At 45.2% G+C, this 27,214-nt stretch overlaps 1 protein-coding gene across 16 annotated transcripts in view; it reads left to right on the top strand.

Moving 5' to 3' along the window:
• Positions 1-27,214, top strand: part of NEDD4L (NEDD4 like E3 ubiquitin protein ligase) — a 338,822-nt gene that overhangs the window by 243,195 nt on the left and 68,413 nt on the right. For all 16 annotated transcript variants that reach the window (XM_038525922.1, XM_038525918.1, XM_038525914.1 and 13 more), the window contains 4 exons: positions 14,118-14,168; positions 22,213-22,274; positions 22,426-22,528; positions 24,239-24,405. In XM_038525922.1, the coding sequence (XP_038381850.1) occupies positions 14,118-14,168; positions 22,213-22,274; positions 22,426-22,528; positions 24,239-24,405 (383 nt within the window). The remainder of the gene's footprint in view (positions 1-14,117; positions 14,169-22,212; positions 22,275-22,425; positions 22,529-24,238; positions 24,406-27,214) is intronic.

Genomic DNA, 27,214 nt, shown 5'->3' with positions numbered 1-27,214 from the left:
ATGGAGTTGAATGAATTCTTGTTAACATTCAGGATGCCCACAGACTGTGCCCTGTCCCCAAATCCAGCTCTGGAGGAGACCCACCTCTGCTGCCAGCTGTGGCCCCCAGGCCCTACCGTCCCTGCAGTGACCTCCAGAGCCTGCCCTTGTGCACTTGGGGCAGAGGTGGCAGTGTGATGATGTCAGTGGGGACTTGTCACGTGTGCTCAGGCGGGGGGGGGGGATGGGATTAGCTAAGGAGCTCGGTGTGGTGGGCAAGCGAGACTGATGTCCCTGGATTAGTGCTGCTTCGTGCCGAGTTACTTCACAGGCTTTGTTGGCTTGCTACCGTCTGCCTTGGGATGACTGCCTGTGTTACAGTTTTCTACAGGATTGTAGGGTTAACATTCCAACCATCCAACATATACGTGTAAATGGACTCTTGGGTGTAACTTCTTTATAAGTTGAAGAGCCTCACAACAGATCAACTTTTTATTTTAAAGATTCCTTATTCATTTGTTTTATGGGCAGCCCAGGTGGCTCGGCGGTTTGGCGCCGCCTTTGGCCCAGGGCCTGATCCTGGAGACCCAGGATCGAGTCCCACGTCAGGCTCTCTGCATGGAGCCTGCTTCTCCCTCTGCCTCTCTCTCTCTGTCTGTGTCTCTCATGAATAAATAAATAAAATCTTAAAAAAAAAAAAAAAAAACCTTTAAAAAAAAAAAAGATTCCTTATTCATTTGTTTTAGAGAGAGTAAGCATGTACAAGTGGGGAGAGAGGTAGAGAGGAGGAGGAGGAGGAGAGAGAGAGAGGTCGAGAAAGAGAGAACTGAAATAGATTCGGTGCTGAGTGGCGGAGCCTCACACGGGGCTCGATCTCACAACCAGGAGATCATGACCTGAGCTGGAACCAGGGGTTGGGCAGTTGACTGATTGAGCCACCAGGTGCCCCACAGATGAACTTTTTGAAAAACAGGCAGAGGCATGTCTGAGCTTGGACCAAGCTTTGGTCCTTCTTTGGTCTTCATCTTGTCCTTAACATTACATTTCATTTCATGTATTTATTTTTTTAAGGGATGATTTTTTTTAAATAGTCCATTCTGTTTCTAAAGCTCTTTCGTCTGTTTTGCCCTCACAGGATAGAACACGGTTTCTCAAACCATATGTGCTAAACTCTTGGCAATACAAGTAAAGGTTTTTTTCTTGACTGATGGAGCCTCCAACTTTTCTGAAAATAGCTGTTTGCTTTCCAGTTGGCCAGGATTGGCAGGGACTTCACTTCTCCTACTTTTCAACCCTCAGTTTAAAATATTCATTAATGGGGCACCTGGGTGGCTGAGTTGGTGAAGCATCTGCCTTTGGCTCAGGTCACGATCTCAGGGTCGTGGGATCCAGCCCCACGTCGGGCTCCCTGCTCAGCGGGGAGCCTGCTTCTCCCTCTCCTCCCGCTCATGTTCTCTCTTCACTGTGTCACTATCTCTGTCTCTTTAATAAGTAAATCTTTTTAAAAATAAAAATATTCACTAATAATAGAAGCGTCATAACATTCAGTGATACCTTGCCCAAGATTTCCACATACACTTTTTGAGGTGTCTGCTTATGGAATAGGAGGTACAGGTGGTCACAGCCCTATTTTCCCCTTGAGGACCCTGGTCCAGGAAAGGCCTAGTGCCCAAAGTCCTCCAGCCCTGAAGTTATTCCCTGAACCAGGGAGACACCCAGCAGTCTGACCCCCAGATCTCTGGGGGTTCCCTTCGCTGGTGCTTCATAGCCACACCTGGAATTGAGAAGACAAACTTCTAGACTATGTTCTTCTCACGGACCTTACCGCCCTCTTCATCGAGTTGTTGATGCAGGGCAGACAGTGTCCCCACCATTGGGTTTCAAGGCCAGGACCAGGGTGGCCCCACGGAGGCACGCGGGCTCAGAACTTAAGTTGACACCACCATCAGCATTGGGAAGCCCTGCTCTCGAGGCCAGACTGGTTACTTCCTACTTCTGGTGGGCCTCACAAGCGACCAATGGATGGTAGTCCCTGTATTCTTAGAAAAAGTCCCAACTTCCACTCCTAGGTTTACCTTTGTTTTGAGGCATCAGTAAAGACTGAAACTCTGGTACCTACTATGCTAGTTCTGCCTTCAGTGGTTTGATTGTTCAATACCTGGTGTGGCATCGAAGGGAGATTTTTCTCCTGTGATTTTTTTTTTTAATGTTTTATTTATGTGAGAGGAAGAGAGAGCACACAAGTTGGGGGTTGGGGAAAGCAGAGGTTAGAGAAAGGAGCAGGGAGCCTGACATGGGTTCGATCCCACGACCCAGAGATCTTGACCTGGCAGGTGCTTAACTGACGGAGCCACCCAGGCGCCCTTCCCCTGTGAGTTTTATCTGATGTACGTGTTCTCTCTCTCTCTCTCTCTCTCTCTCTCTCATTCTCTCTCATTCTCTCTCATTCCTGGGCCTCCCGGCTTCAACACCAGCCCCCTGTGCACTCCCAGTTATGGCCCTATACAGCTACTTGTTCTGGGAAGGTTTTTGGCTCAGAGCTTCAGTTCCTTCCTGAGTGATAACTGCATAGCTTTTGCTGTTGTTTTTAAACAGCTCAGGCAGGCGGGGCGCTCAGCCCCAGTCTCAGCTTCTCAGGATTTTCCTGGCAGCCACACAGTGAATGAACTGTCACACTCTCTGCTCTTCCCATTAATTAGGAAATAGTCTGGTGCATGTAGCTTGGCTTGCAGACCTATCTTTAAAAAAAAAAAAAAAAAAAAAAAAAAAAAAAACTCTGGAAGGTGGAAGGGAAACCAGCTGAAGGAGAAGAACATAACTTTCTTCAGATAAGGGATTGAGCTGTTCCATTCCCCATGTGGAGTGATTAGCCCCTAAGAAATGATGCAATATTATAGAAACAAATATTATAGAAACAAACAATATTATATAAAAGTGTTGGAGTCACACTCTGGTTCAACTCTCTGCCACTTTCTTGTTATAGAAAGTTCTAGTTAGTGAAGCTCTCTGGTGCTTTAAGAGAGTGGGAGTTTAAAAAAAAAAAAAAAAATCACCAGCAGATTACCAGAACTTTCTTCACAGAATTGCCCAAAGGTGGCATGAACACCTTACAGAGCATAGGGGAAAGTAGGAGACTTGGACAGTGCTTCTCAACTGGATCCGTCCACCACCCCCTCACCTAGACACCCCCCAGATACATTTGATGACAATGTTTGGAGATATCACTTGGTTATCAGGGCTGAGGGAGGGGGATTGCTACTACTTGTAGGTAAACTAAAAACTCTAAAAAACATAAAATAGCCTCCCAACAAGGAATTATTTAGCCTCCAAATGCCAGTGGTGCTGAGACTGAGAATCCTTGGGTTAGGAATAACACTTATTAAATTTAATTGTCCCACTTAATATCCAGTCACTCTGCAAGATGAAGTTATTTTCATCCTCATTTTACAAATGAGAAGATTGGCCTTTGGTGATGATTAAGAAATTTGCCTTTGGTTATTCAGCTACTTCTAGATAGATCTGGCATTTTAATAGTAGGCGTATATGCATCCAAAGCCTGTGCCCTTTCTACCGGTCTCAGTAGTGAGCACCCCACTCCATCAGGGATGGTCAGAACCAGACAGGGTGAGCAATCACTTGAGAGGGATGGATAGAGATTCTAGTCTCAGATGTTTGCACTTTGGAGGTCCCTCCTGAGAATTCCTTTCTCTGATTCGGTTTTGAAGTAGGATTTATCTTTTTAGCCCCAGAAGTAGAGCAGCAGGCAGGGAGTCCTTGGCCACGACCAGTGAAATCCCTCTGCTTTGTGCACCTGTGAGTTTCATTCTTATTAATATCTCAGCAGTATCAGACCAGAGGGCTAGGGTTCCAAACAGGGGCAGCCAAAATGCATCCCCCTCTCCCATCTCAGCCACATCCTAGGCCCAGCCAGGCAGTTCTTTTACCAACATGCGTAAATGGATCCAGCTAGTTCTCCTTTGGGAGGACAGTAGAAGCACAAATGAGGGGAGATGGGGAGGACAGTCAGGGGAAACTATTTTATGCTTTTAGAGATTGCAGCTTAATGTCCAATTGCTGATGAGGATAATTCAGCTCACAGGTAGAAATTTGCAAGTAATCAACAGTTTCTCTTGTGAACAACGACTGAGGTTGACTCTGTAGCTGTCAACCCTGGCCACAGATAAGAATAAGCTGGAGAGGGTTGTTTGTTTGTTTGTTTGTTTCATTTTTTTTTTTTAAGGGAGTGCGTGGGGCAGAGGGAGAATCTTAAGCAGACTCCCCACCTTGGAAGTTTTCCTCTCCACTCTATTTCTTACCAGCATTGTTTATAGAAAGGAGGTGATTCTTGCTTTCAATTTTTGTTTTCGTTTTTACTTTCATTGCTATCTGAAAATCCTGTACCCCAGAAGAGGAAACTTAAAATACTTAATAAGTTTTGAGCAAAACTTTTTAATGACAGCCTAGTTAGTGGCTTGACGCTATGATAGATTGTATACTTTAAACTCTGGTCTCCGGACATTTTTGCTTAGTGAACCCTGTGAAAGAATTTGGAAGAACCGTGTGTCACACATTTAAAAAATTATTTTTCTCATACTTTTTTTTTGACACCTGTAATTTATCAGTAGCTCCATAAGTTATTATTTTAGTAGTTGCAAAAAACGTAGTTTCTTGTGTATGGATAATTGGAAAAATTTGGAGTTTGTCATTTTGTAATTGTAGACGTGGCTCATTTTATGGGAAATATCTGCCTTAAAATTAACAAAATTATTCCTTATTGTTTAAAACAGTCAGCTATATAAAGCTTATTTCCTGTCAATAAAAATCTGACTTCATTTTAAAAATCAAATAGGAAAATTGGGTGGATGAATGGTAAATATGCAAGACATTGCCATTCCATGAGCCTATCCCCCAGGCAGTGGTGCAATAATATGTCTCTCTGGATGCTTGGGTGGCTCAGTGGTTGAGTGTCTGCCTTCAGCTCAGGGCATGATCCTGGGATCCAGGATCAAGTCTCACATTGGGCTCCCTGCGGGGAACCTGCTTCTCCCTCTGCCTGTGTCTCTGCCTTTCTCTCTCTCTGTCTCTCATGAGTAAATAAATAAATCTTTCTTTAAAAAATGTCTCTCTCATGTTCTCTCCACTCTGCTCCCTCTGAGGCTGTGCATTTTTCAAAGCCTCCCCTTCATTCTGTGCTTTTTATACCCAGCTAAATGCACACTGGCGAGCTTCAGAATGGGTGAGACGTACACCTTTCTTTGGAAAGCTGGAGTGGAGGAGGGTTGTGATTTAGGTAAGAGCACGTGGGAAAGGAAAAACAGCAAGACAGACACTGTTCTCAGATCAGGTTTAGGGAAGAGAACATATGGAAGAATGGAGAAAATTATTTCTTGAAAACCACCCATGCCCAAGTTCCCGGAAAGTCTTTGTATATCCCCGGAGGTGTGCATACTCCAGTTTAAAGAGCTCCACTTTGAAAGATATGGGAGGGTGAGGGTAAGGGGGTGGTTAGTAAGAATAAAAATCATTCAGCTCCATGTCATTTCCCTTTCAAACTTATACTTATTTCATGTTTTATTACAGTACAAATGACAGAGGAAGATAGCAAGAATATGCACATGACAAAGCCCAGATTATGTTCCTTAGAAATTTGCAGGTTGCAAGAACTGACTCTGGCAGATGTAAGATGTAACCCTGAAGAGATGTGGAGTTAGAGACCCAGCATAGCAAAACTAGTATTTTCTGAAGGGAAGGAGGGGAAACCAGTTCAGGGTTTTCCCTAAGACCCGGTGTATGAAGTTACAGGCTCTACAATGTGGTGGTAAGAGCGTGGACTCTGGAGCCAGACTATCTGGGTTCACATTCTGGCTACTACTTACAAGCCAGCTCACTTAACCTTGGGCAAGTTTCTAAACCTGCAAACAACAGTTTCCGGCACATGAGAGGTGAGCTACACAGCTTATTATTTGCAATTTTGAAGTTCTTTACCAAATTGTGGCTGGAGCTCTTCCCTCAGCAAAACTTTGATGGGGTCTGCTGGCCAGAGATGTGAATGCGGCCAGAGTATGGCCAGTGCTGAAAAGAGACTAACCAGGATCTACCTGGGATGCCAAAGCTCACTCCAAGGCTGTTTTCTTTTTTTTTTTTTTTTAATTTATTTTTTATTGGTGTTCAATTTACTAACATACAGAATAACCCCCAGTGCCCGTCACCCATTCACTCCCACCCCCCGCTCTCCTCCCCTTCTACCACCCCTAGTTCGTTTCCCAGAGTTCGCAGTCTTTACGTTCTGTCTCCCTTTCTGATATTTCCCACACATTTCTTCTCTCTTCCCTTATATTCTCCAAGGCTGTTTTCATGGAACCTTTATGGAAAGTCCATCAGTGTCCTTGTGTAAACTGTAGAGCTCTAGGTCACAGTCCTCACCCATCAAAATTCCAAGAATGAGACCACACTGAGTTATACGTAGTCTCCTGTTGCCTGAGTACAGTATTCCACACATCCAAACCCTTGGCTGGCCAGGCACAGAGATCTATGAGGAAGAGTTTTCAGCAGGATCCATGCTAATGAAATCAAACGTTGTACTTCTGGTTACTTAGGTTCCCTTTTCCCCAATATCCCAATCATTCCTTGACCCTGCTCTGCTTGCTAAAGGCGGATGTCGTGAATTTCTTTAGGTTACTCAGGTCTGTTCTTTGATAGCTAAGTTCAGAGAGAATCCAAAAGTATTCTCACTTTTTTTTTCATTTATGCATATAATCTATTATTTAAATTACTTGCCCCAAATTTTGATTTTAAAACTTCTCCAGAGAAGAAATAAGATACTTATCTTGAGAGAATTATTCTGCAATCTTGAGAAATTAAAACAGGGATCCCCAGGTGGCTCAGTGGTTAAGCTCCTGCTTTCAGCCCGGGGTATGAACCTGGAGACCCGGGATCGAGTCCCATATCAGGCTCCCTGCAGGGGAGGGACCTGCTTCTCCCCTCTGCCTATGTCTCTGCCTCTCTCTCTGTCTCTCATGAATAAATAATCTTAAAAAAAAAAAAAGTTGTAGGATAAAACCAGAAACACAGCATTTTAAGAAACCATCAGTGTCATTCATATGACTGGGCAGCTTTGCAGCAGGTGTAGCGGATAAATGTGATGCCGGGCTGTGTCCCAGACCCTGTGGGGTCGGGGGGTGATGGGCCATGGCCTCTTCATTCCCCCAAAGAGACGAATGAGGCCATGGTGTGTTCTCCTAGGTCTGTGTTACTAAGCTTGTCTGGACTGACTGAAGGGGAAGACTTCTCTTTGCAAACAGGAACATAGAGGAGATGAACCTCAGGGTGACCCACAGTGTGGCACTCTGCAGGCAGCCCACTGCCTGGATGGCACGGCGGCCTGGCCGCACCACCTCCCTTCCTCGGCCCTTTGCTGCTGCTCCTCGTGCATTTGCTCTGTGTCACTATCAAGTCAGCGACAGCGCTGTCAGTGTTGCGGCTTCGTCCACAGTAACGCCGGCTCGCAAGTGGCCCTGATGGGCACTGTCGTGGGGACTCGGCATCCGGGATCTCGCCTGTCCCCTCGTCACACAGCGACGAAGGCACGTCCAGGAGCAGGACGCTCCCGAACGAGCCCAGGGCGTGGTCCAGACCCTCGGCCCGGCCCTGCTTGTCGCCCTGCTTCAGATCCCATCCCCTTAGCCCCGGGCAGACTGGGTCCCTCCCCTCCAGGAGGTCCCGTGGTCCTGGTTCTGTGTGCCCCAAGTACGTGGTGGCGGCTGGGCCGTGGGGTGCCCGCATCCCAGAGCTGCAGGTACATGGGCCCCCTGGAGACGTGCGTGGTCCAGATCGAGGGGTGCTGCGGGCCACGCGTGCACACCCATCTCCAGGGCTTCGTGAAATGAATGAGTGTAAGACACTTCAGTAATGACCTTTATGTCCGTCACACATTATGATGACATTTTAGTTGTACTGGGACAACTACACTGCATCATTAGAAATAATGTTAACTGATTTTTTTTTTTTTTTTTTACTTTTACCTGCGACTGCTAGAGTTCTTTCTCTTTTCTTTTTTTTTTTTTTAAACATTTTATTTATTCATGAGAGACACAGAGGCAGACACACAGGCAGAGGGAGAAGCAGGTTCGCCACAGGGAACCCGATGTGGGACTCGATCCCAGGACCCTGGGATCACGACCTGAGCTGAAGACAGACGCTCAACCACTAAGCCCTCCGGGCGCCCCCAAATTTTTCAAGTTCTCTGTGCAGCTCACATTATCTTTCTGTTGTACAGGTTTGGTTAGTTTCTCTCCCAGGGGGACCTTGTCTCTGACCCTTTAGGGATGTCCCATTTTGTGTGTCCAGCACCCACAGTTCTTTCCCAGTCTTTCTACCTCTAGAGTTGATTGGACCCTAAATTCAGATCAAGTGCGCCTCCTGCAATAAGCTGTGATTTCTGTGGCCCTCCTTTGACCCGTGCTCTGGAGTATGCTTATGTTTGGAGCAGGAAGCGGATGGATTGTTCTTGAGCCACCTCCGCCCACTGAGGAGAGAGGGGACATTGAGCACGTCTCATCTGCTCCTGTGATGATCGGGTACCTGCAGCAGCTGGGAGGCCCTTGGAGCCTGCACACGGGTGCCTTCCCACAGCTGTTTGAACTGGGCGAGCTCTGCTCCTGGGTTGAAGCCAGTCTGCTCTTGCGGGGCCACTTCAGGCTTTGCCAGCACAGTGGTTCTTTGCTCTATTTACCCCCTTCTGTTTTGCACTCTGAATTTTGAGCAAAGTGTCCTTTAAAATGGCTCATCGTCACGATCACACATTCCTCCAGCATGATTAAGCTCTGTGCGTCTTCCCAGTGTGCTTTTACAGGAGCCTCTAAAGGTCCTGTGGGTTTGCCCTGACATCTTGTTGACATGGAAGTCTTGTTTGTTGTCGTAAATAAGAGCCAGCGTCTCCAGGACACACCTTGCTCTGTTCTAGCGAACAGGAGGTCTCGTCCCTCAACTCAAAAAACTAAATGGCGGTGGGGCTGGCAACATGAAAGTCTTATGTGTTTTACGGAAAAGTTTGAGTTGTGTTTGGTTGGACGTTCTGGTGCCAGTCGAGTGAATTTTGGCAAGAGCGTGTGCATTCAGACAGCACTTCATTGTTGCATCTTTTCATCTGTGGTAGACTGGTCCTGGAATATTTGATGAAGGTAAGTTTGGCGACATATTTGGAGCAATTGACCTCGAAAGCCAGAGGCACCAGGTGGGGGACATTAGATTTTGCAGTGCATGGTGCCGGGGAGGCCAGACCCGCCCTCTCCTTGTGGGTCACAGCCGTTCTGTCCGCGTGGCCGAGGCCGACGCGTGGGACAAGGGAAGCAAGACAGTGCTGCCGGCCTCGTGCGTGCGATGGCGAAGCCGGCCTCGTGCTCTAGTGGGGAACGAGATGGCACCTGCAGCGCAACGTGAATTAACATTCCAGTGACTCTCCAGATCCTAAGCTGTAGGGTTGGGGTATTTATAACATTTTGCCTAAAAGCTTCTGTAAAAGGTTCTCAAGCCATTCATTATTCAGATCATTCAGAGTGCATACTTCCCAAGTCACCCTAAAAATAGAACCCGTTTCCCCCATCAGCTCCGTCCCGGTGCTGGGGCGCGGGCCACGTGCTCTGAAGGAAGCAGCAGACGGGGAAGTCACATTTCATCATTTCGTGGGAAAGCAAAGTGGTTTTTTTCTGGCTCAGTGTTAGAGCTGTGATGTGTACCTTAGCTTGTAATAGACAAAAATCCAGGCCTGCTGTATCTCTACTCCTAAATTCTTTTTCCGCAGCTTATGTTCTGACTCCTCTGTATGTCTCTTCCATTTGTCTTAAGAAATTCTAAATATAATCTTCTTGAAAGTCACTACTTAATGGTTTCTAGGATAAAACCCCAGGCGATCGATCGGTAGTACCGGATGGTTTCCACTTAATGTAGTTGAGAGGCTTTTAAACTTTTGATCGTGACGCAAAAAGAAATTTAGATCATAACTTAATACACGTTCTCACATGTATATGACAGAAAGTTTTCTTGAATCACTGCATTCATGTGAGGCCCTGGCGTTTGTGAAAAATGCTTCTCATGAGCTGCCAGTGGAATTGGAACTCGTGTTTAAAAATCAGTCCCCAGGGCACCTGGGTGGCGCATTTGGTTAAGGATCTGACTCTTGGTTTCAGCTCAGGTCGTGATCTCAGGGTCCTGAGATCGAGCCCCACGGCAGGCTCTATGCTCAGCAGGGAGTCTGCTTGAGATTTTTCTCTCCCTCTACCCCTCTCCATTCTCTTTCTCTCTCTCTCATCAATACATCTTTAAAAGAAAAAAATCACTGCCCAGCCATACCAGCGCACACCCCTTACTTGCTTCTGGTGCTTTTCTCCCCACGTGGTCTCTGCTCCCCTTCTGCTTTGATGTGACACGCAGAGTCCTAGCCCTGTTCTCCCCACAACCTCTGTGCTACTCCTCACGTCACATCCTTCGAGGACAGTTCTAACCTAAAGATCAAAAATCTCCTTTGTTTCTTAGATGGATGTGTTCTCTGAGAAATCGAGTCTCATTTATTTTGTGAGGGCAGCGGAGCCTGGCGCCCACTTGGGCACTTGGGTGCTGGCTGGAGCTGCCAGCGCTCACCCAGGGAAGCCGGGGAGAAGCCCGAGGGCCGTCCTGGGGTTTCACCGGAGCTTCAGGTTCCAGTGACTCACCGTGGTGGCACGATACTTCTCCATGGCGATGTCACACGCTTGTCCCTTTGCTTCTTATTTAAATGGGAATAGTTATTTTGAAGGGGGGAAGGGCAACCTTCGATACAGTTAATCATCTCTTAGCAAGCTCCCAGTAATGGAATGGAAGTTTCTGCTTCGCCTTATCTGACACATTTCAGGGCCTCCGTTTTGCCTTGTCATTATGTTGGAAAGTAATTTGGTGGCTTGTCAGAAGGGAACACTTACATCTGTGTCACTAACCTGCGTATCTTCGGCCTCCGAAAGAGTGCGACACTAAGTAAGGCTGAAACTGACAGCAGTTACCCCCGAAGCACCAGAGATGCCAGTATTCACTGGACGAGCTGAAACTGGTTTTTGTAGGCTCTTCTAGTTAACATGATGCTTGATGGAAATAATTACATAATACAAATTATAAAAATTGGTTTGATTAATGTATTTTCATGACACTGGTGTAACGTCAGGACGTTGTGGTGGCCTCACACACTGTCCGTGACCCAGATGTCCTCGAGATGCTCCTGCTTCTCGTGTTGGCGTAAAGGCCACTAGTAGGCTCTCTGACCCCCTACTAGAGATCTTCTGTGGCACCAAAGACGTGTTTTGAAATTGGTACGTTGGTATGTTGTCATTAAGCTAAATACTTTATATTGCCTGAAGTTTCTATAGTTCTGGCAACAGTGGGATGGTTACCAATATGTTCCATGTTGTGAAATGTTAGTTTAAGCCAATTTCTTGTGACCGTGGGCTGTTCCATACTCGATCCCTATTTTTTTTTTTTTTTTTTTTTTTTTTTACAACCTGGTTTTTTATTACAATCACACTTGATGCAAACCAGAGAAAGCCTTCGGTTTGCCTTATGGGTGAGGTTGCTTCGTCTTCGGCTATTTTAACAACTGTGTGTGCATTTGAGTGAGAAAGCCTGTCAATGTCCAAATGAAGCTGCTGAGCTTGACCGCAAGTGCCCCGGGTTTCCAGTTACTGCTGTGTTTGAGGAAAGCAGAGGCCCAAGAGGAGATACTGTCACAGAGAACGCCCCAAAACGGACATTTCAGTAGGACCCCACCATGTCTCGTCAAAGTGCCATCATCAGAGTCTTAGTACAGACCCACACTGTATTGAGCCAGGGTCCCAGCTAGAAACCTAGGGCTGGTGCATCGCTGTGTTTCCCTGCCACTTACTAAGATGCAGGACGGAGTACTAGTTGAGAGCCTGGACTCTGAAACCGGTCTGATCAGATAGGAACCTTGAAGAGGTCACACCCCTGTCTGGGCTCTAGGTTCCCTGTCTGTGAAATGGGCATCATATTAATGCCCACCTCCTACTGTTGCTGTGAGGATTAGGTGTGGCCTGAGCACACCACCTGCTTTGCTACCATAGCCCTTAGTGGCAGGTGCCTGCACCAAATTGAAGGCACTTGACCAGTTCACAACTCTCATGACCTCTCCCCAGCAAAACAGCATGGGCCTGTTAGGTGTTTTGTGAATGTTTATTAAGATGCACTTATGCTAATGATGGGAGGTAGCCTTTCAGAGATGGGAGGGTGTGAGACCCCTTCAGGTGAGCACACCTTCGGTTGTTTGCATCTGTGTCCTCCTCCTTCACTGGTAGCAGAGGGGCCGGGGGCAAGTGGCAGTAGCACCACTCACATCAGGTAGATGTCCAACTTAATGGTCGGTAGTCAACACACTTCTGGTTTTTGATAGTAGAGTCAACTAACATTCCCGCTGGCTTTGTAATTAAACCAGTCAACCAAAGAGCAGAAATGTCCCCCTGTCTCTTTAGACATCAACGATGCCTGCCTTCCCTGGACCTTCTGCTGACAGCTGCTTTTGTTCAGATCTATGGCATTAACAGGCACCCGTAGGTTTGCACTAGATGGGGTCTCTCCATGGTGGGTTTTAGCAGATATAGCCAAGAAAATCAAAGGAAGGAGAAATCCCATCGTAAGGATTGGGGCTAGGCTCATGCTTCACATACATCCGACCAGTGGTAGATGATATCTTACTCTCCTTCATGCATCATTTAGAGGAATAGGTAGCTTTCTAGTTAATCAAATTTTTTTTAACTACCTAAAAGGAAGTCTTGAGCTTGCAGCAAAGCATTTCAATGAATCTTTCATATTTACCAGCTGCTGCTTTTTACAAGCAAGAAAGAGAAGCTTTTCAAGTACATTTAAAAAGTAGTTTCTGTAAATTTAGAGAGTTCCTCGGTAAACCAGGGAAGGGTGAAAATAAGAGCCCAGGATTTGGGATTAGTAGTTTGGATTCTCTCTTGGGCTTTTCCTCAGGCTAGCTGTGGAACAGGTCGGATTACACCCAAAAGAATTTTTGAGGCATTTTGAATATGGTAGAAGCAATTACATGTTTTTATATGACGGTAACAGACTTACACCCTGGGGTCACCTAAATGTCAGAAGCTATGACACGAGCACCTCTACAGCAGGACATCGAGACAGCAAGACCTATCGGACACCCTGTGGTCCAGGCTCGGTGACTCCTAAACCTAAATTATGACTTCCAGATGACTCCCAGAGTCTGAAAAGGGGGCTTGTGAGCTCTCCAAGTGAATCTCCTCTAGGTCTCAAGTCAGAAAGATGGATGCTGTGGGATAGGACAGAGACAGGGGGAAGAAGAGCAGTATGTCCAGAAATGAACCAGCAGACTAATCCATGAACTTGGATTCAAAAGTAGTGTACTTGGAAGATTGAAAACTTGAGGCCATTTTTTTGATGAGAAGTAATTTCTAAGATTTCTTAACAACTAGATTATTGTTTTTTCCCTGGACTCTCAGCTCCCAGGAAGCTCTTTACGGCACCATATTCGAATGTTCCTAACATTTCATTACTGTCGTCTCTGTAAACTGGGCCAGCTGTGACCCCAAAGCCTCTGTGGACCTGAATGTCCCTTCCTTTACTGATTGCATGCTCCCCAATTCCAAGAGTTGATTTGTTTGCTTTCGGGTGGGCAGCAGACACACTGCAGGAGCTCAGGCAGCTAAAGATCTTGTGTACAAGGCCTTGGACTCATGGGTCTCCAGGCAGTGGCTGTCTGCCACACGCTGGGGCCTCTGCCTTCTACCCAACCCTGCTGTACTCGTGTCAAGCCCTCCCCCTTTGTCTCTATTAGTAAAGAAACATTTTTTTTCAATGAAGTGTAATTGACACACAGTATTACAGTTAGTTTCAGGTGTGCAACATAGTGATTGCACAAGTCTATACATCATGCTGTGCTCACAAGTGTAGCTGCCGCCTGTCATCATACAGCACTATTACTGTACCCTGGACCCTGTGCTGCATCTTCCATCAGAGACTCATCCCAGAAACACTGTATTAAAGAAACATACCAAACATTTTTTAAGAATGCTGACACTTAATGGGTACATGAGGATATTAACTCTTTGCTCTTTTCTCAACAGACACGAGACGACTTCCTGGGACAGGTGGACATACCCCTTAGTCACCTCCCGGTAAGGACCATTACCTGCTTTATGGTGCATGTTGTGAGCAGCGGTTTCTAATGGATTCCGGTTAGGTATCTTTCAGAGCAATATTTCCTCAAGGCAGTGGAGCAGGGTGGAATGAAGAGCATGTGGTCTAGTCCTGCCCCTTTCTAGAAAGTGGCCGTTTCAGGAGGATGGGAGAGAGCTTAATTGTAAAAACCAGCTGTATCTAAATCATCCAAGTATGCCTGTCTGCACCACCAGCTTCTGGTCTTCTTTTGTCACATCATATAAAACAGCTCCCTTTCTCTCTCAAACCCTCCTTCTTGTCATTGAAATGTCTTTACTTTCAAATTCATCCTTTGGGTCCATTCAAGCATTTGTTCCCTTTGTCTAGAATGACACACTCTATTTCTCTTGGGCTATATCCATATAAGCTAGTGCTTCCCAGATTTGGGTGTATGGCTTTTCTCAGGCAGCATGGAGACAAAAGATGCTGTCGGTTCCGAGTGAACTTGTCAGCTGGAAACACCCCCTCCAGCTTTAAAAACTGTACTGAGTTAGCCTGTGTGGTGTTGCTACCGTTCCTCTCTGCTCAGATGAGTAGCAGAGCAGTTGGGGCTTTTGACCAATAATTGAGGCTAAAGATCTCTTCACGCTTCAGAGGGTAATCTAGGTAGAGTGGGGAAGCAGGACCTGAAGGCCGTGATGAAAGGCGGATCAGCTTGTAGTTCAGCTTTAGTTTTCTAGATTGTTCCCTCCCTTATCCTAGCCCTTCTTCCTTTGGGCAGCACAGAGTGACTCCAGTAGCACCTAAGAGAGGATCAGTCAAATGTTTCTACCTTCCAAGGGCATTTTGTTAATTTTTTTTAATGCTTTGAGCAAAGAGCATAAATAACCTACAAACTAAAATGCCTTAAATCACCTAGTCTCCGTCTACCGCTGCAATGAAATCATGGCTATTACTGTATGTTAAGTACCAAGAAAGACTATGTCTTACACAGGAAGTTCTGAAGATGTATTATGAAGGCATGTGATAGCAAGCAATTTATTATTTACTCGGGGGAGCTATTAAGGAAGAAAGGTTTCAAGCACATTCCCTTCCAAAAAATTGGAAGCAAAAGTGATATTGTTAAAATATTTTTGTTTCTATATAAAAACCTGAAGCTCCAAGGTACTTGCAGAGAGTGCACGTGTGTGCATGAGACTGACTCCATAAGCCATCAGAAGCCTGATTCTCCTTTTAGAGTCTCAATGAGAGAACATAGAAGTCTCAGCATTGGAAAGGAAAGATTTCACCTGTTTCTACATCAGTTGGTCCTCTGTTTAGGCTCTTCAGGTTGAAACTGTAATCTCACAATTCGAGGCAGTGTTGGTTAGCCAGTTCTTTGACGGGATCCATGACCACCTTTTTCCCTAACAAAACCCAAATCTCGGCAAGGCAAATTTATGTACCTAATACTCTCTAAGAGGTATAAGTGGAATCTTTTAAGCAACCTGTTACGACAATCCCTTGTTTGAGTGATTGAGTGCAAATTGGTTTTGAAAGTTTGGGTGGGACTCCCAGAGAATAGAAGTGTGTTCCTTTTCAGAGACCAAGTCAGTAGAGGGAATAATTTAGCTTTGGGTTTGGGTGGAGGCAAGAGTGAGCTTTCAAAGAAGGAAGTGGTACCAGAACTGGAGGCTGGAACAGAAACCAGCCAATGAAAGAAAGTGGCCAGTGACTGCCTGGAGGGAACTGAGGACTTCTACATGACCTGAGCTGGTTGAGTGATGGAGCCACCCAGTTTGGCATCTGCCCAACCATTAGCTTACATTGGAGTGCGATAATCTCCACTCTGCTAGCTTCGTGGAGCCAACAGCAGTCTGGGAAGTGGACCACAGAGGAAGCAGAAGGAGAGGAATGAGGGTGCATTCTTCACCTTCCAAGTGGTGGAAGGACCCAACCAGCATCTTCTGAACAGACGCAGCTTTGGGACTCAGGATTTGAGGTGCTGTCGTGTGTCCATTTGATTGTACCTGAAAGGCACTCGTGGGAAAATTTCACAGTCTCCTTATATTTTATAGATCACGAATGTGAGTGAGAGAAATGGATGTTAGCATTTGAATATATTTTGCAGTCCACGGCGGTCACTCTTTTCTTGATGGCTTCCTGAGTATTGTGGAAGCCTCGGGAGTCCATATTGGTCAACATCATCAAATTTTAGATAAAGAAAATTGTCTCGAGCAATGAGAGAAGATACAAAGAGCAGTGATGTCGTGGTAGTGGTACATTTGCCATTGCCAACCTGTGCAAGCCTTTTCCGCGTTGAAAGTATTTGACCAAGTGTTTGATTATTGATTTTGTGCAGCCCCAGTAGCTGATGGAGAATGTATTCCTTCAATAGCTGTTTGCTGACGGACAGGATTCTAGTCTCTGAGGAGAATCCAGGGAAGCAGCTTTCTCCCTCACGCCAGCCTGGCATTGTCGCTCATTACAGTAGCCACATGTGGCAGTTGGGCATTTGAAATGTGGCCAGTATGACTGAGGAGCCGAATTTATCATTTTATTTCGTGTTAATTAAAATTTTAAAAGGCACCTGTGGCAGGTGGCACCATATTAGATAATACAGTGAGGGTGAAACAGTTCCCTGGCATGGATTTAAAAAAAAAAAAAAAAGATTCAGATTCTCTTCTCCTCAGATAATAAGTATAGCTTTTATTTTTTATTTTGAATAATTATAGCTTTTAGAGGGAGTCTCAACCCCCACCCCCACTAATTACTTAGTGATTTTTCATTTCGTTTCCCCCCCCTACCTGGACTGTTTCTTGCTAGTTCTGTGCATCTGATATACCAAGAACGGTTATGTAGTAATAAAAAGCCCAGGTCATTTAAATCATTGAAACTAAAAAGAGGTGATTTTTGTTATTTTTTTGAAATCTATGTTAGCAGAACACCTAATTGCACGTGGCTCTATGTTAATGCACACACACATTTATTTATTTTAAGATCTTCTAAACCGAGAATGAGGCTTTATCTTACTGTCAGTGATAATCAGGAACCTTTATTCCTTTAAAAGAAAAAAAAAATCTCTGTCTTGATTCTGGTTTAAGAAGTTGCCTTCATTTGAATGAAGCTCTTTTCTAAATCAAGAGCCTCATGGAGCAGATCCAAGTAGCAGAACTAAACTTAGTGTAATCCCTCGTGATTGTTAAGAAATTATTTTTGATAGTTTAAATCCTAGTCTGTGTTTTGTGTATGTTTGCAAAATAAATATTTTAGATATAATAATTGGTGTTTGCTGAAGAAGCTTCTCCCTTGCTGATATTCTAGAGGCATATTGGCTCCATTGCCAGTGGATATTCGTGCCTGTTGTGTAAAACCTTGCTTTTAGGATCTTAGGAGCAGCTTACCTGAGCTGTCATGACTTGGCAGCTGTAAGTTCACTGACCACAGGAAGACTGGAAGGTCAGGGCGACCCTGCCTCTCAGTGGACTAGTCCAGAAGCAGCCCCTTCCAGTGGTGCACAGCATGAAGTTACAAGCACCTTGGCATCTTGGACCTGGTCACACAGGTCCTGCTCGGCCTCCTGCCCGATGTTGGGTCCCTGGAGTAGTTGTGAGCCCTGCTGGGCCCTGTGGGCCGTTGTGAGGGGCTGAGTTGGATTTCTGCCAGGGTGACAAGTGAAGGAGGCCCTCGGGACAGAGCAGGGGGCTGTGTGAGACCAGGTGTACCCTGCGTGTCAGTCACCACCTCAGTTACCCACCACAGTGACCAGTGGAGCCCAGGGTCTGCTCCATCCCTGTCCCCTCAGCAGGGAAGAGTAAGGAGTGATCATGTGAAAGAAAAATAATCTTTTTCCCGCTCTGATGATGGATCCCTCCGTGCTTCATACTCCTCACATGCTTTCAGAGGAAAGCGAGTAATTTTAGACTTGTGATTCACTTTCATCCTTCCTTGGCCCTCAGCGTTGGCTCTCCCAGTTTTATTTATGGAAGAAAACGTGGAAGGGGCACCTGGGTGGCTCAGTGGTGTGAGCGTTTGCCTTTGGCTCAGGTTGTGATCCCAGGGTCCTGGGATCGAGTCTCACCTATGTCTGTCTATATGTCTGTCTGTCTCTCTCTTATGAATAAATAAATAGAATTAAAAAAAAAAAAGTTAAGCATGGAAAGCAAGAGGACATGGGAGCTCAAATGGGAGAGACCTCTCTTTCCTTTGCTCCCATTCCAGGTTTACCACTCATCTTTCATACTTGTCCATTTTATTGGTTTTTGAGGGTGGGAGCGAGGAAAAGGATGAGGGGGGGAATGGGGCAGAGCCAGTAAGGTTGGTGGCCCGACCTTTTATGCAGAGCCAAGCATTAAGAAAACATCAGTTCATGTTCACACAAGTTTCCAAAGGTCAGGCTTTAAAAGATCTCTCCAGAATGGTTGAGTCGAACCTGGGAGATGGGCGAGTCACCCTGGTAACCTTAAGAAGTTAGTCATCCTTCCTGGGCCTCTGCATTGACACCTGTAAAAGGAGGCTTGTGCTAGATGACACCGAGTTTCCACCCCGCTCTGTGAGAGCGCGTCTCTGCTGCTCTGTGGCTCCCTGAGCAGAGGCACCGGCAACCGTGATGACGTGCCTGTCACCTGGGAGACTCGGGCGGCAGGGCTGGCTGGAATTGGGGAGGGGGGAACGCCAGCCCTAAGCTCAGCCGTGACTCTCATTCTCTGGCCGATTTTTCCACAACTACCATTTTTACATCTGTCTGTGAAGTTCAGTGTGACGGTGGGGGTGTCATGTCAAAAATTTCATGACTTTTATGTTCAAGTGCTAGGACTTCAAGCTTATGACTTGCTTTTAGTAATTACTTAGATACAGAACCGCTCCAAGACCCGTATTAACAACAGAAGGACGTTTCCTGGCAGGTGCTTGCCTGTTAGGCCTCTGAAATTTTTCTCGCATCTTCCTTCCACTGTGTCGCCCCAGCGCACCCAGCGCACTCAGCTATAGAAGCTCTGGACCCGTGGGAAACAGCCGTGGTACAGACAGCTAGTTTAAGAACAGTAATTTCTCCTGTTTTAGTCAAGTGCTGCTTGGGGCCGCCGTCAGGGTAGCTTTGGATTTCAGTTTTCGAAGCACTTTCAGGGTGATGGTATTGGTTTTAGCACCTTAGCTGTGCTTGAAGGCGACTCAGGTGATGCAAGGTCTGCAAGGTCATGGTTCCCGCTCACCTGTAGAATTCAGCAGCCTGGAGCTTCAAGGGACCTCAGATGCTGTTTGTCTGCTCCTTGTGTTTTACGGATGAGGATACCTGGGATCAGACCTGAGTCTCCAGCACTGATCGGTGATGTAGTCAAGAGCCTGGGCGAGGGGTCAGAGGGGGCTTACTCTAAGGCCTGGGGGCTTTTGGTTTTGAGTCTAGCGTCCTGATGATTCTGTTGGCTTCCATTTGCCCACAAAGCTGGTTAACTCCCTGTATGTTAAGCAGTTGTGGTTCTGCTGAAAGCTACTACCCTTTTTAAGATGAAAGTGCTGCGCGTCCAAAAGATTTTCTTTGGAATGGCCAGTGTCCCAGAACAGGAGGCAAAAGCGTCCACTTTGCCCAGTAATTCCATCAGCATCAGTCTGTTTGAGATGGCTTTCTACCAGTGCTGTCCTGGGAACCTCCACTGGGCTTTTTTCCAGCAAATAGGATCAAGCGGACTGTGGGATAACGCCAGGAAGAGTCCTATCACTCTCTACAAGATCACCGTCTTGTTCACATGCAAAAATGTCCATGGAGGTGGATTTTCATTTTTAACGCCCTGCCTTTTGTTGGAGCACGTTGAGGTGGCAGTACTCACAAGTGACAGACAAATGAAGAATTAGCTGACGATGATAAGTGGCCAGCGTGTGTGAAGTGAGCCAGGCACCCTTGCAAGGGTTTAATCCTCACAGCAGCTCTCTGAGATCCTGTTACAGCCCCACTTTTTTAGATGAGGACACTGAGGCACAGAGAGGTAAGGGGCTTGCCCTTGGCCACATGGCTCTGTCCGTAAGGAAGCCCAGACGCAGACCTAGAAGGTCTGCCTCTTGATGGTGTGGTGGTTGACATTTAAATTGCACAGCGTGTGGACGGGTTCATTTTCAGATTAGTTCCTCCAAGCTCTGTGGTCCCCTCTGCTTATTGTCTCTTGCTCTCTGCTGATCCTAGAACCCTCCTGCCTGCTTAAGGACCTGGTAGGTTGGTTCTTGCTCATTTCCTCAGCTTGAACTATCCTTCCTCCCAATCCGGCCCCTGTCCGGACTTGCCCATTCATCTCAGAGTGGACCACACATCCCCAAACTGTTTGATCTCCAAGTGAGAATCCATGTCTGCCCTCCACCCTGGGTCCCGTGGAACATCATCTCAATGCGTTGGTGAATTTGTCCCACCTGAGGTTCAAGTTACCTGTTGATACCATGGCCCCTGCTATATACATCCTTGTAACTCTAAGGGAAGGCACCATGTCGTAGCCACGTCCTTCATATGGATATTGTTCTAAAACCATTTGTGGTTGAATAAATGCGAAGGGGAAGAAATGGAATAGTATTCTTGATTAATAAATTTTCTGTAATAAGTGGTATATGTTTGGAAACATCTTTTTTTCAGAAAATGTTTCCAAAATGGCTAACTTTATTGCCTGAAAGAGGACTGCCTAGAGAATCTGACTGACTTCCTTGGTGACAGTGAATTTTCATGGCCTTGACAATTTACTGTAGCTCAGATGAGTTAATCAGCTACTTGTACAAGTGCCTGCTTTGCACCAGGCAGTATTCTTGGCACCAAGGATTTCATGGTGAGCAAATCCAAGTCTCTGATCTCATGAGTTTAGTTCTGAAAGTGATAGATGACAAATTCATTAATAAATAAATGAGCAAGATAATTTCAGATAGCAAAAAGGGGGAAGATAAACGACGCTCTGATAGAGGACAGTAAGGGAAGGCTAATCATGGCTGTTAGGATGCAGCATCTGAGGATATGACCTGGGATCTCATACCTGGCTTGCAAAGTGGAGCCAGCCGAGGCCATTTCGAGGCAGAGCTGTCCAGCAGAAGGACCTGCTAGGGCAGGATTGGACATGACGTGCACCAGGAGAGATGAGGCCAGTACTGTTTGGAGCAAGGGGTGAATGGAAAGACTGGCTCACGGTGAGGTTATAGGTAGTGAAAAGCCAGGTTATGTTTAACCTTCTAGGAAAGAGTTTTCAGTTTATTGTAAGCAGAGTAGGAAGCCATTGGAGTTTTATGTAGGGAATGACATAAAACCTGTAACATTTCAAATAGAAATGCGTACATACACACCCCCCTGGGAAACAGTCAGTAAATCATAAAACCGTGGTTTGTCTCTCTTGCTATAAATACTTTATATTGTTGCTAATTAAAGAGCCTAGGCATTTGAGGTTTTGCTATGTATAGTATTTAAAAATTAATGAAATAGTAACGTTTATTTTTACAACTGCCGCCTTGATTTGACCGATGAATTTTGCACAACAAAATGAGGACTGATTTCTTTAAAAAAAATACCACAATTACATTTTATAGCTCCGTGAAGTAAGTGCCAGCAAGGGGCTGATGGATGGCACTACCTAAACTGGTCTCTGTGGAGGGGATAATCTTTCAGTTGTCTTAGGCTGGTGATATGATACTTTAATGTTAAAAATAAAGCAAAATTGCCTTCACAGGCATATTTTCCTGTTAACTCCATTTTTAGGTTTCCTGGATCACAGGGACAAGAAGGCACCAGTGACCACTGGTTCTCTGAAATTAATCATCAGTGAGATTGAGGCCTACACCCTGTAGTTAGAAATTAGACTTGGCAGTGACGACTGTAATTTTGTCATTTGTCGAAGGCTAGGGTTGGCTCCTAAAAATGGGTGTTGATGGTGACATCTAGTGGATCCTGGGTAGATAAAGTTTTGTGACCTATACAATAATTACTCATCAAATACTGGTTGAAGAACCAACCCCATTTTCACCTTTCCCACATTCAAACACAAGAATGTGGGTTCTCTGTAACCCAGTTTGGTGTATCTAAAATAGGACACTATCAGGAGTTTTGAAACTTGCTTTTTCTTCCAATAGACTGAAGATCCGACCATGGAGCGACCCTATACATTTAAGGACTTTCTCCTTCGACCAAGAAGGTGAGGCTTTGGGGTGCAGATGTCCTTCATGCTTTGGTCTTTTGTTTTCTCTAAGGAAGACTTCAGCTTCTTTTCCTTTTGTATTTTTAAAATGTCCTCATAAATATGAAAGATGTAACCAAGTCATAACCAATTTTCTTCTATTACGCAGTCATAAATCTCGAGTTAAGGGATTTTTGCGATTGAAAATGGCCTATATGCCAAAAAATGGCGGTCAAGATGAAGAAAACAGTGAACAGAGGGATGATATGGAGGTAAGTTGTGGAGCTCCAGGCCTTGATCTGTTTACCTTGCCCAAGATCATACTAATATTTCATTTAAGCCTTTATAACAAGGAAATAAAAGTGGACAGACCTTAACTATGAACAAACTCACCTGGATCTTTGAACCAGTGACCCTCTACCAATGTGGTTAGCTTTAGTTAAAAAAAAAAAAAAAAAAAAAACTACACACAAAAGATAAGCTTTTCATTTTATGTTACAGCACTGATAATTGAAGAGTCTCCTCTTTATAAAATGCTGTACCCACATTTCACAAGCAGCCCCCACCCGTGTGTGAAATTCTGCTCACCATATTTCATCCTCTTATTTCTTTGGACTTTCAACCCATTGTAAATGTGCTCATAGCACTTGGAATTGCTTCAAAGTGGATGAAATGATTGAGAAAAGCTTTTCCAAGTTTCTTAGGCGTTGGGCCAACAGGTGTTGCATTAGGAAAGCTCTCGTCTAGAAATACCATTTTGGAATTAGCTGTCCAGAGGATTTTTTCTTCCCTCCTGGCATAGCTACCTTTTATAACTCCTTAGTCACAGACCTACATCGTGGATGCCATTGTACCTTCCCCGAGCATGCTTCATACAGTGCTGTTGTCTCCTATGGTTCTGAAAATGTACATTACACAGGGCCCCTCTGGGGCTTACTCGCACATCTGTTTGCAGCTGTGGCATGTACGTGATTCGTGAATTATGTGTTATGGGCAAGTGATCGGAACCCTCCCCAGGCCAAGTGGTCATATTTCTGGGCAGTGTTTCACTCGTGCACTTTCTGTCTATGGGGAGGAGCGAAGCGGGTGGTAGGCATGTATGAATGTTAAGGTTTCATAAGCACATCGACAGATTTTTATCTCAAATCCAAGGAATTTTTTTACACTCTTGTAGCTTTCCAACTGCACTAACCAGTGAATTAATTTTCCAGTGACTTTACTCGGGGATGTTAGGAGGGAATACTTAATGCCTAAAATATGTGTTGCAAAAATGCAACTCTTAACTCTGAAGAGTTGCCCCCATGAAGCCTTTATGGGGTGGCGTCAAGTGGGAAGGGCCGAAGTGGACAGCAGCTTCCCAGACTTCTGCTCTCATGGTTGTACCTGTTGCAGAGGGGCAGCCCGATGGCCTTCCAGAGCCTGCCCCGGTGCCATCCTCCCTGGGGAGCCCACCTCCTGGCCCCTCGTGCCACGCTCTGTCAACAACACACATGCAGCATGGCTCATCGCCCCAGCTCCCTCTTACCTTATGGAGGTGTCGAAAAGACAACAGTTGGAACATGACCCATGTCTCTGGCATGACTCCGTACCGCCCTGGAGGCCTTCAGGTCAAAATAACAAACCTGAATGTGAAAAGAGAGTAACGTGACTTAACACACAACAGACCATACATATCCAAAGCTGTGTTGCTCTGTACAGTGAGGTCAAGTTTGAAGGCAGCACAATTACTTGGTCATTGCTCAGAGTTTATTGAGACTCTTCTAGAATTGATTTTTCTTTCTTTCCCTTTTTCCTTTTTTTTTTTTTTTTTTTTTTTTTTTTGGGGCCCTTTTTGGGAATTTCTTCACACATGGCATGTGAAGCTACTGAAAGAGCCAGAGTGCAAAGGAATAAGGATAAAGGACCCAGAGCACAGGGTGGTGGGTTTTCCTCCCATGTAAAGGGCCCGCCTCAATGATCTTCATTTGCTTTTTATTCCATAGCATGGCTGGGAGGTTGTGGACTCGAATGACTCGGCCTCTCAGCACCAGGAGGAGCTTCCTCCACCCCCACTGCCCCCAGGCTGGGAAGAGAAGGTGGACAACCTTGGTCGTACCTATTATGTCAACCACAACAACCGGACCACCCAGTGGCACCGACCAAGCTTGATGTGAGTACTGTCCCGTGGGCAGGAAGGCATCCTGGTGGCTCTTTGGGGCAAGAGGGGAAATCAATCCTGTATCAGAAAAAGCATGTGGTTGTTTGCAGAGGTTGTTGCAGAACCGGGTTCCTCTTCATTTCATTAAAGAGCACAGGAACCCGTCAGAATTCACATGTGATAGAGCAGCAGCTCTTGCCTTTGTATCCTATTCGCCTGCTTGAAGTATGACTGATTCGTTTTATCTTTTTATATAGGCTCATGAATACAGAGGTTATTTCTCCCAGATTAATCATAAGTACAGTGATTATATCACTTCCCTCCTCTTTGTCTTCCTTTCCTGACCCAGAAAGAAAAACAGCAGTCGGATTAGCTATGCAATTTTCTCTCAAGTTTTTAGATTATTTATTCCCTTTAGTTATTTGATTTGGAAGTGCAACTTATTTTTTTCCTTTTTGGGAAATTTATAAATCACCCCCTTGATCTAACTAGACACCCAGGGGGAGGGCTGCAAACTCAGAATTAGTCATTACTGTTTATTCTCATCCCTCACCAGCCTCAGGGATGTAGTGAATTGATTACTGTTTTGTTCACAGAGCAATTTTGTATTTGATGGTAGAAAATAAACACTAGTTAGACCTCAGCTACATTAAAAAAGGATTTAAAGCAGCTTGTTTTTAAATCATAGTATACAGCAAGGCCTAAAACTAATAGTATGCAATAAAAGGCAAAACAAAATAATTGAAGGAAAAGGGAAAAATTATCTTTGAAAATTTGAGCTCCCTAGCAGCCATGACAAGGAGGGTAATTATCAGTGAGTTATGTAATTTTCAATATGTAATAAAAGCAAGTATATTAGGTGAGATCTTTTTCTCTTTCACCCATGCTCTGAAAGAAATTTGCTAATGATGGTTTATATATAAATGGTATTAGCAGTGTGATGGATGGTGTTGTCAGCAAGCCTTTTTATCTTTAGAAGTTACAGAGATATTCCGCGTATAACCATGGGTGGGGAAGGTAGCCAAGAAATTTGAGGCTTCCCAAATCTGCATCAGTGAATCCAGTCCTTCCTAAGCCCCCAAGTGGGTTCCTATGGATATCAGCTGTGTTTGGTCAGCGTTAGCTCATTATTCACAGAACAGTGTAAATATCCAAACATCCAGATGATAATGAGCTGCTCTTTGTTGTAATTTTTTTTCCATAGAAACATAAATGGAAATGGTTTAGTTAATTCTTCTATTTGTATTCTGTTTTTTACTATTTCCATTTGATCAGTGACCATAGCTATTGTGAAACTAATTTAAGCCATTTGACTACTCTAGCTGTTTGTAGTAGTTTTTTTTTTAAAAAAGGGACCCCCCCCCCCAACTTCACTACATGTAGTGATCAGGTATCTTGAATCAAGATTCTTGGTAGCCATACCCTAAATAAAGCACTCTTACCTTCCTTTGCTAAGCATCACTGGACATACGGCACTCTGTGGGGACCAGAGTATCCTATGACCTCTGTAGAAAAGGGACTAACAGCAGTTTACAAAGAAATACTGGTGGCCGATATATATATGGAAAAAATACTCGTCTTCATTAGTAATCATGCAGACTGAAGTCTCTTCCTTTGGCATAAATGGAAACCCTTGCTTACTCTACCTCTCAGAGTTGTGAAACTCCAATGAGGAAATTCCTGAGAAGAGACTTCATATGTTTTTGTAAACATACCACCTTGGTGGCAATGTCCCAAAGAACTAAACCAAAACAAGAGAGATCACTTGTACTGTGCTAGCTCATCAGTTGTCCAGAGAGACATGGGAAAAATGCAACTCTTAATCCAAGTTCAGGTTCACATGTAGTTTAGGGAGTGGTCAGTGGTGTGACTGTCCCCATCCGTGAGGAGCTATGCCAAAGAGGCTGAACCAGGAAGGACGTCAGCCCAGCTCAGGTGGGGCTCAGGGAGTTGCCTCCTTTCCAATGGGCATGGCTTCTAGAAAACAAGAGAGAAGTTAGATATGAAGAGTTCGTTTCCACCATAACCTCTTCATCCCATCTGAACTGTCCAGAGAATTGGAGGTTCTTTCTCCTTAACTTAGTGTGGTTTGGCCAGAAGCCCTCAAGCCTTCCAGAATTATTCCAGAGTATCGTTCTAATTTGAAAACAATTATTTTCATAATTCCATTTTTACAGAATACTGCTGCACGCTTTGGGGGGAAATTGGTATAAAGTGTCTTTATTAAGAGGCTCTTTCTGAGGAAATGAGACAGTGATGACCGTGTGTTAAAGTGAAGGAAAGATTTTTCCTCGTGGCTCCTCTTTCCCAGTTTGCTAGGCCTGTGCTCCAAACTTCAACCCCCTGAATAATCTTCAGTGACAGCTCGTTGCCCTCCGGCTGTTCTTGCAAGGTCCTTCTCCACCCTGTCTCTTGCCAGATTCCCACCCACAGTCATAAACCCCCAGTGCGTTGAGTGGCCAGACCATATGCAGCTGCTTTCCAATTACTCTCTTCTTGGCCCTGTGGATGCAATAATGCACTCCCCCCACCACCACCCAAAAACCGAAACAGAACTAGAATGTCCCCTTCTGGCTGCCTTTAGAGGTCAGCTGCTCTACCTTCCTCCGGGAGAACTGTACTTGTGTTCAGGTCCCCCCCGGAAGGTGCATGCTTCCGCTCTCGTAGCATGGAGCACGTAGTACTCGGGTTGCCACTTTGGGCCAGACAATGTTTTCTTACAGATCTACCGTCTCAGTGCCTGGCACAAAGTAGGAGCTCAGGAAAGTACTTGTAACTGAATGAATGACACAAATGAATCCCTTCTGAAAGTGATTATAGG

Source organism: Canis lupus, chromosome 1, assembly GCF_011100685.1.
Source record: "Canis lupus familiaris isolate Mischka breed German Shepherd chromosome 1, alternate assembly UU_Cfam_GSD_1.0, whole genome shotgun sequence".
Taxonomy (NCBI): Eukaryota; Metazoa; Chordata; class Mammalia; order Carnivora; family Canidae; genus Canis; species Canis lupus.
Note: the sequence above shows the minus strand (reverse complement) of the source record. Positions and strands in the feature narration are given on the sequence as shown.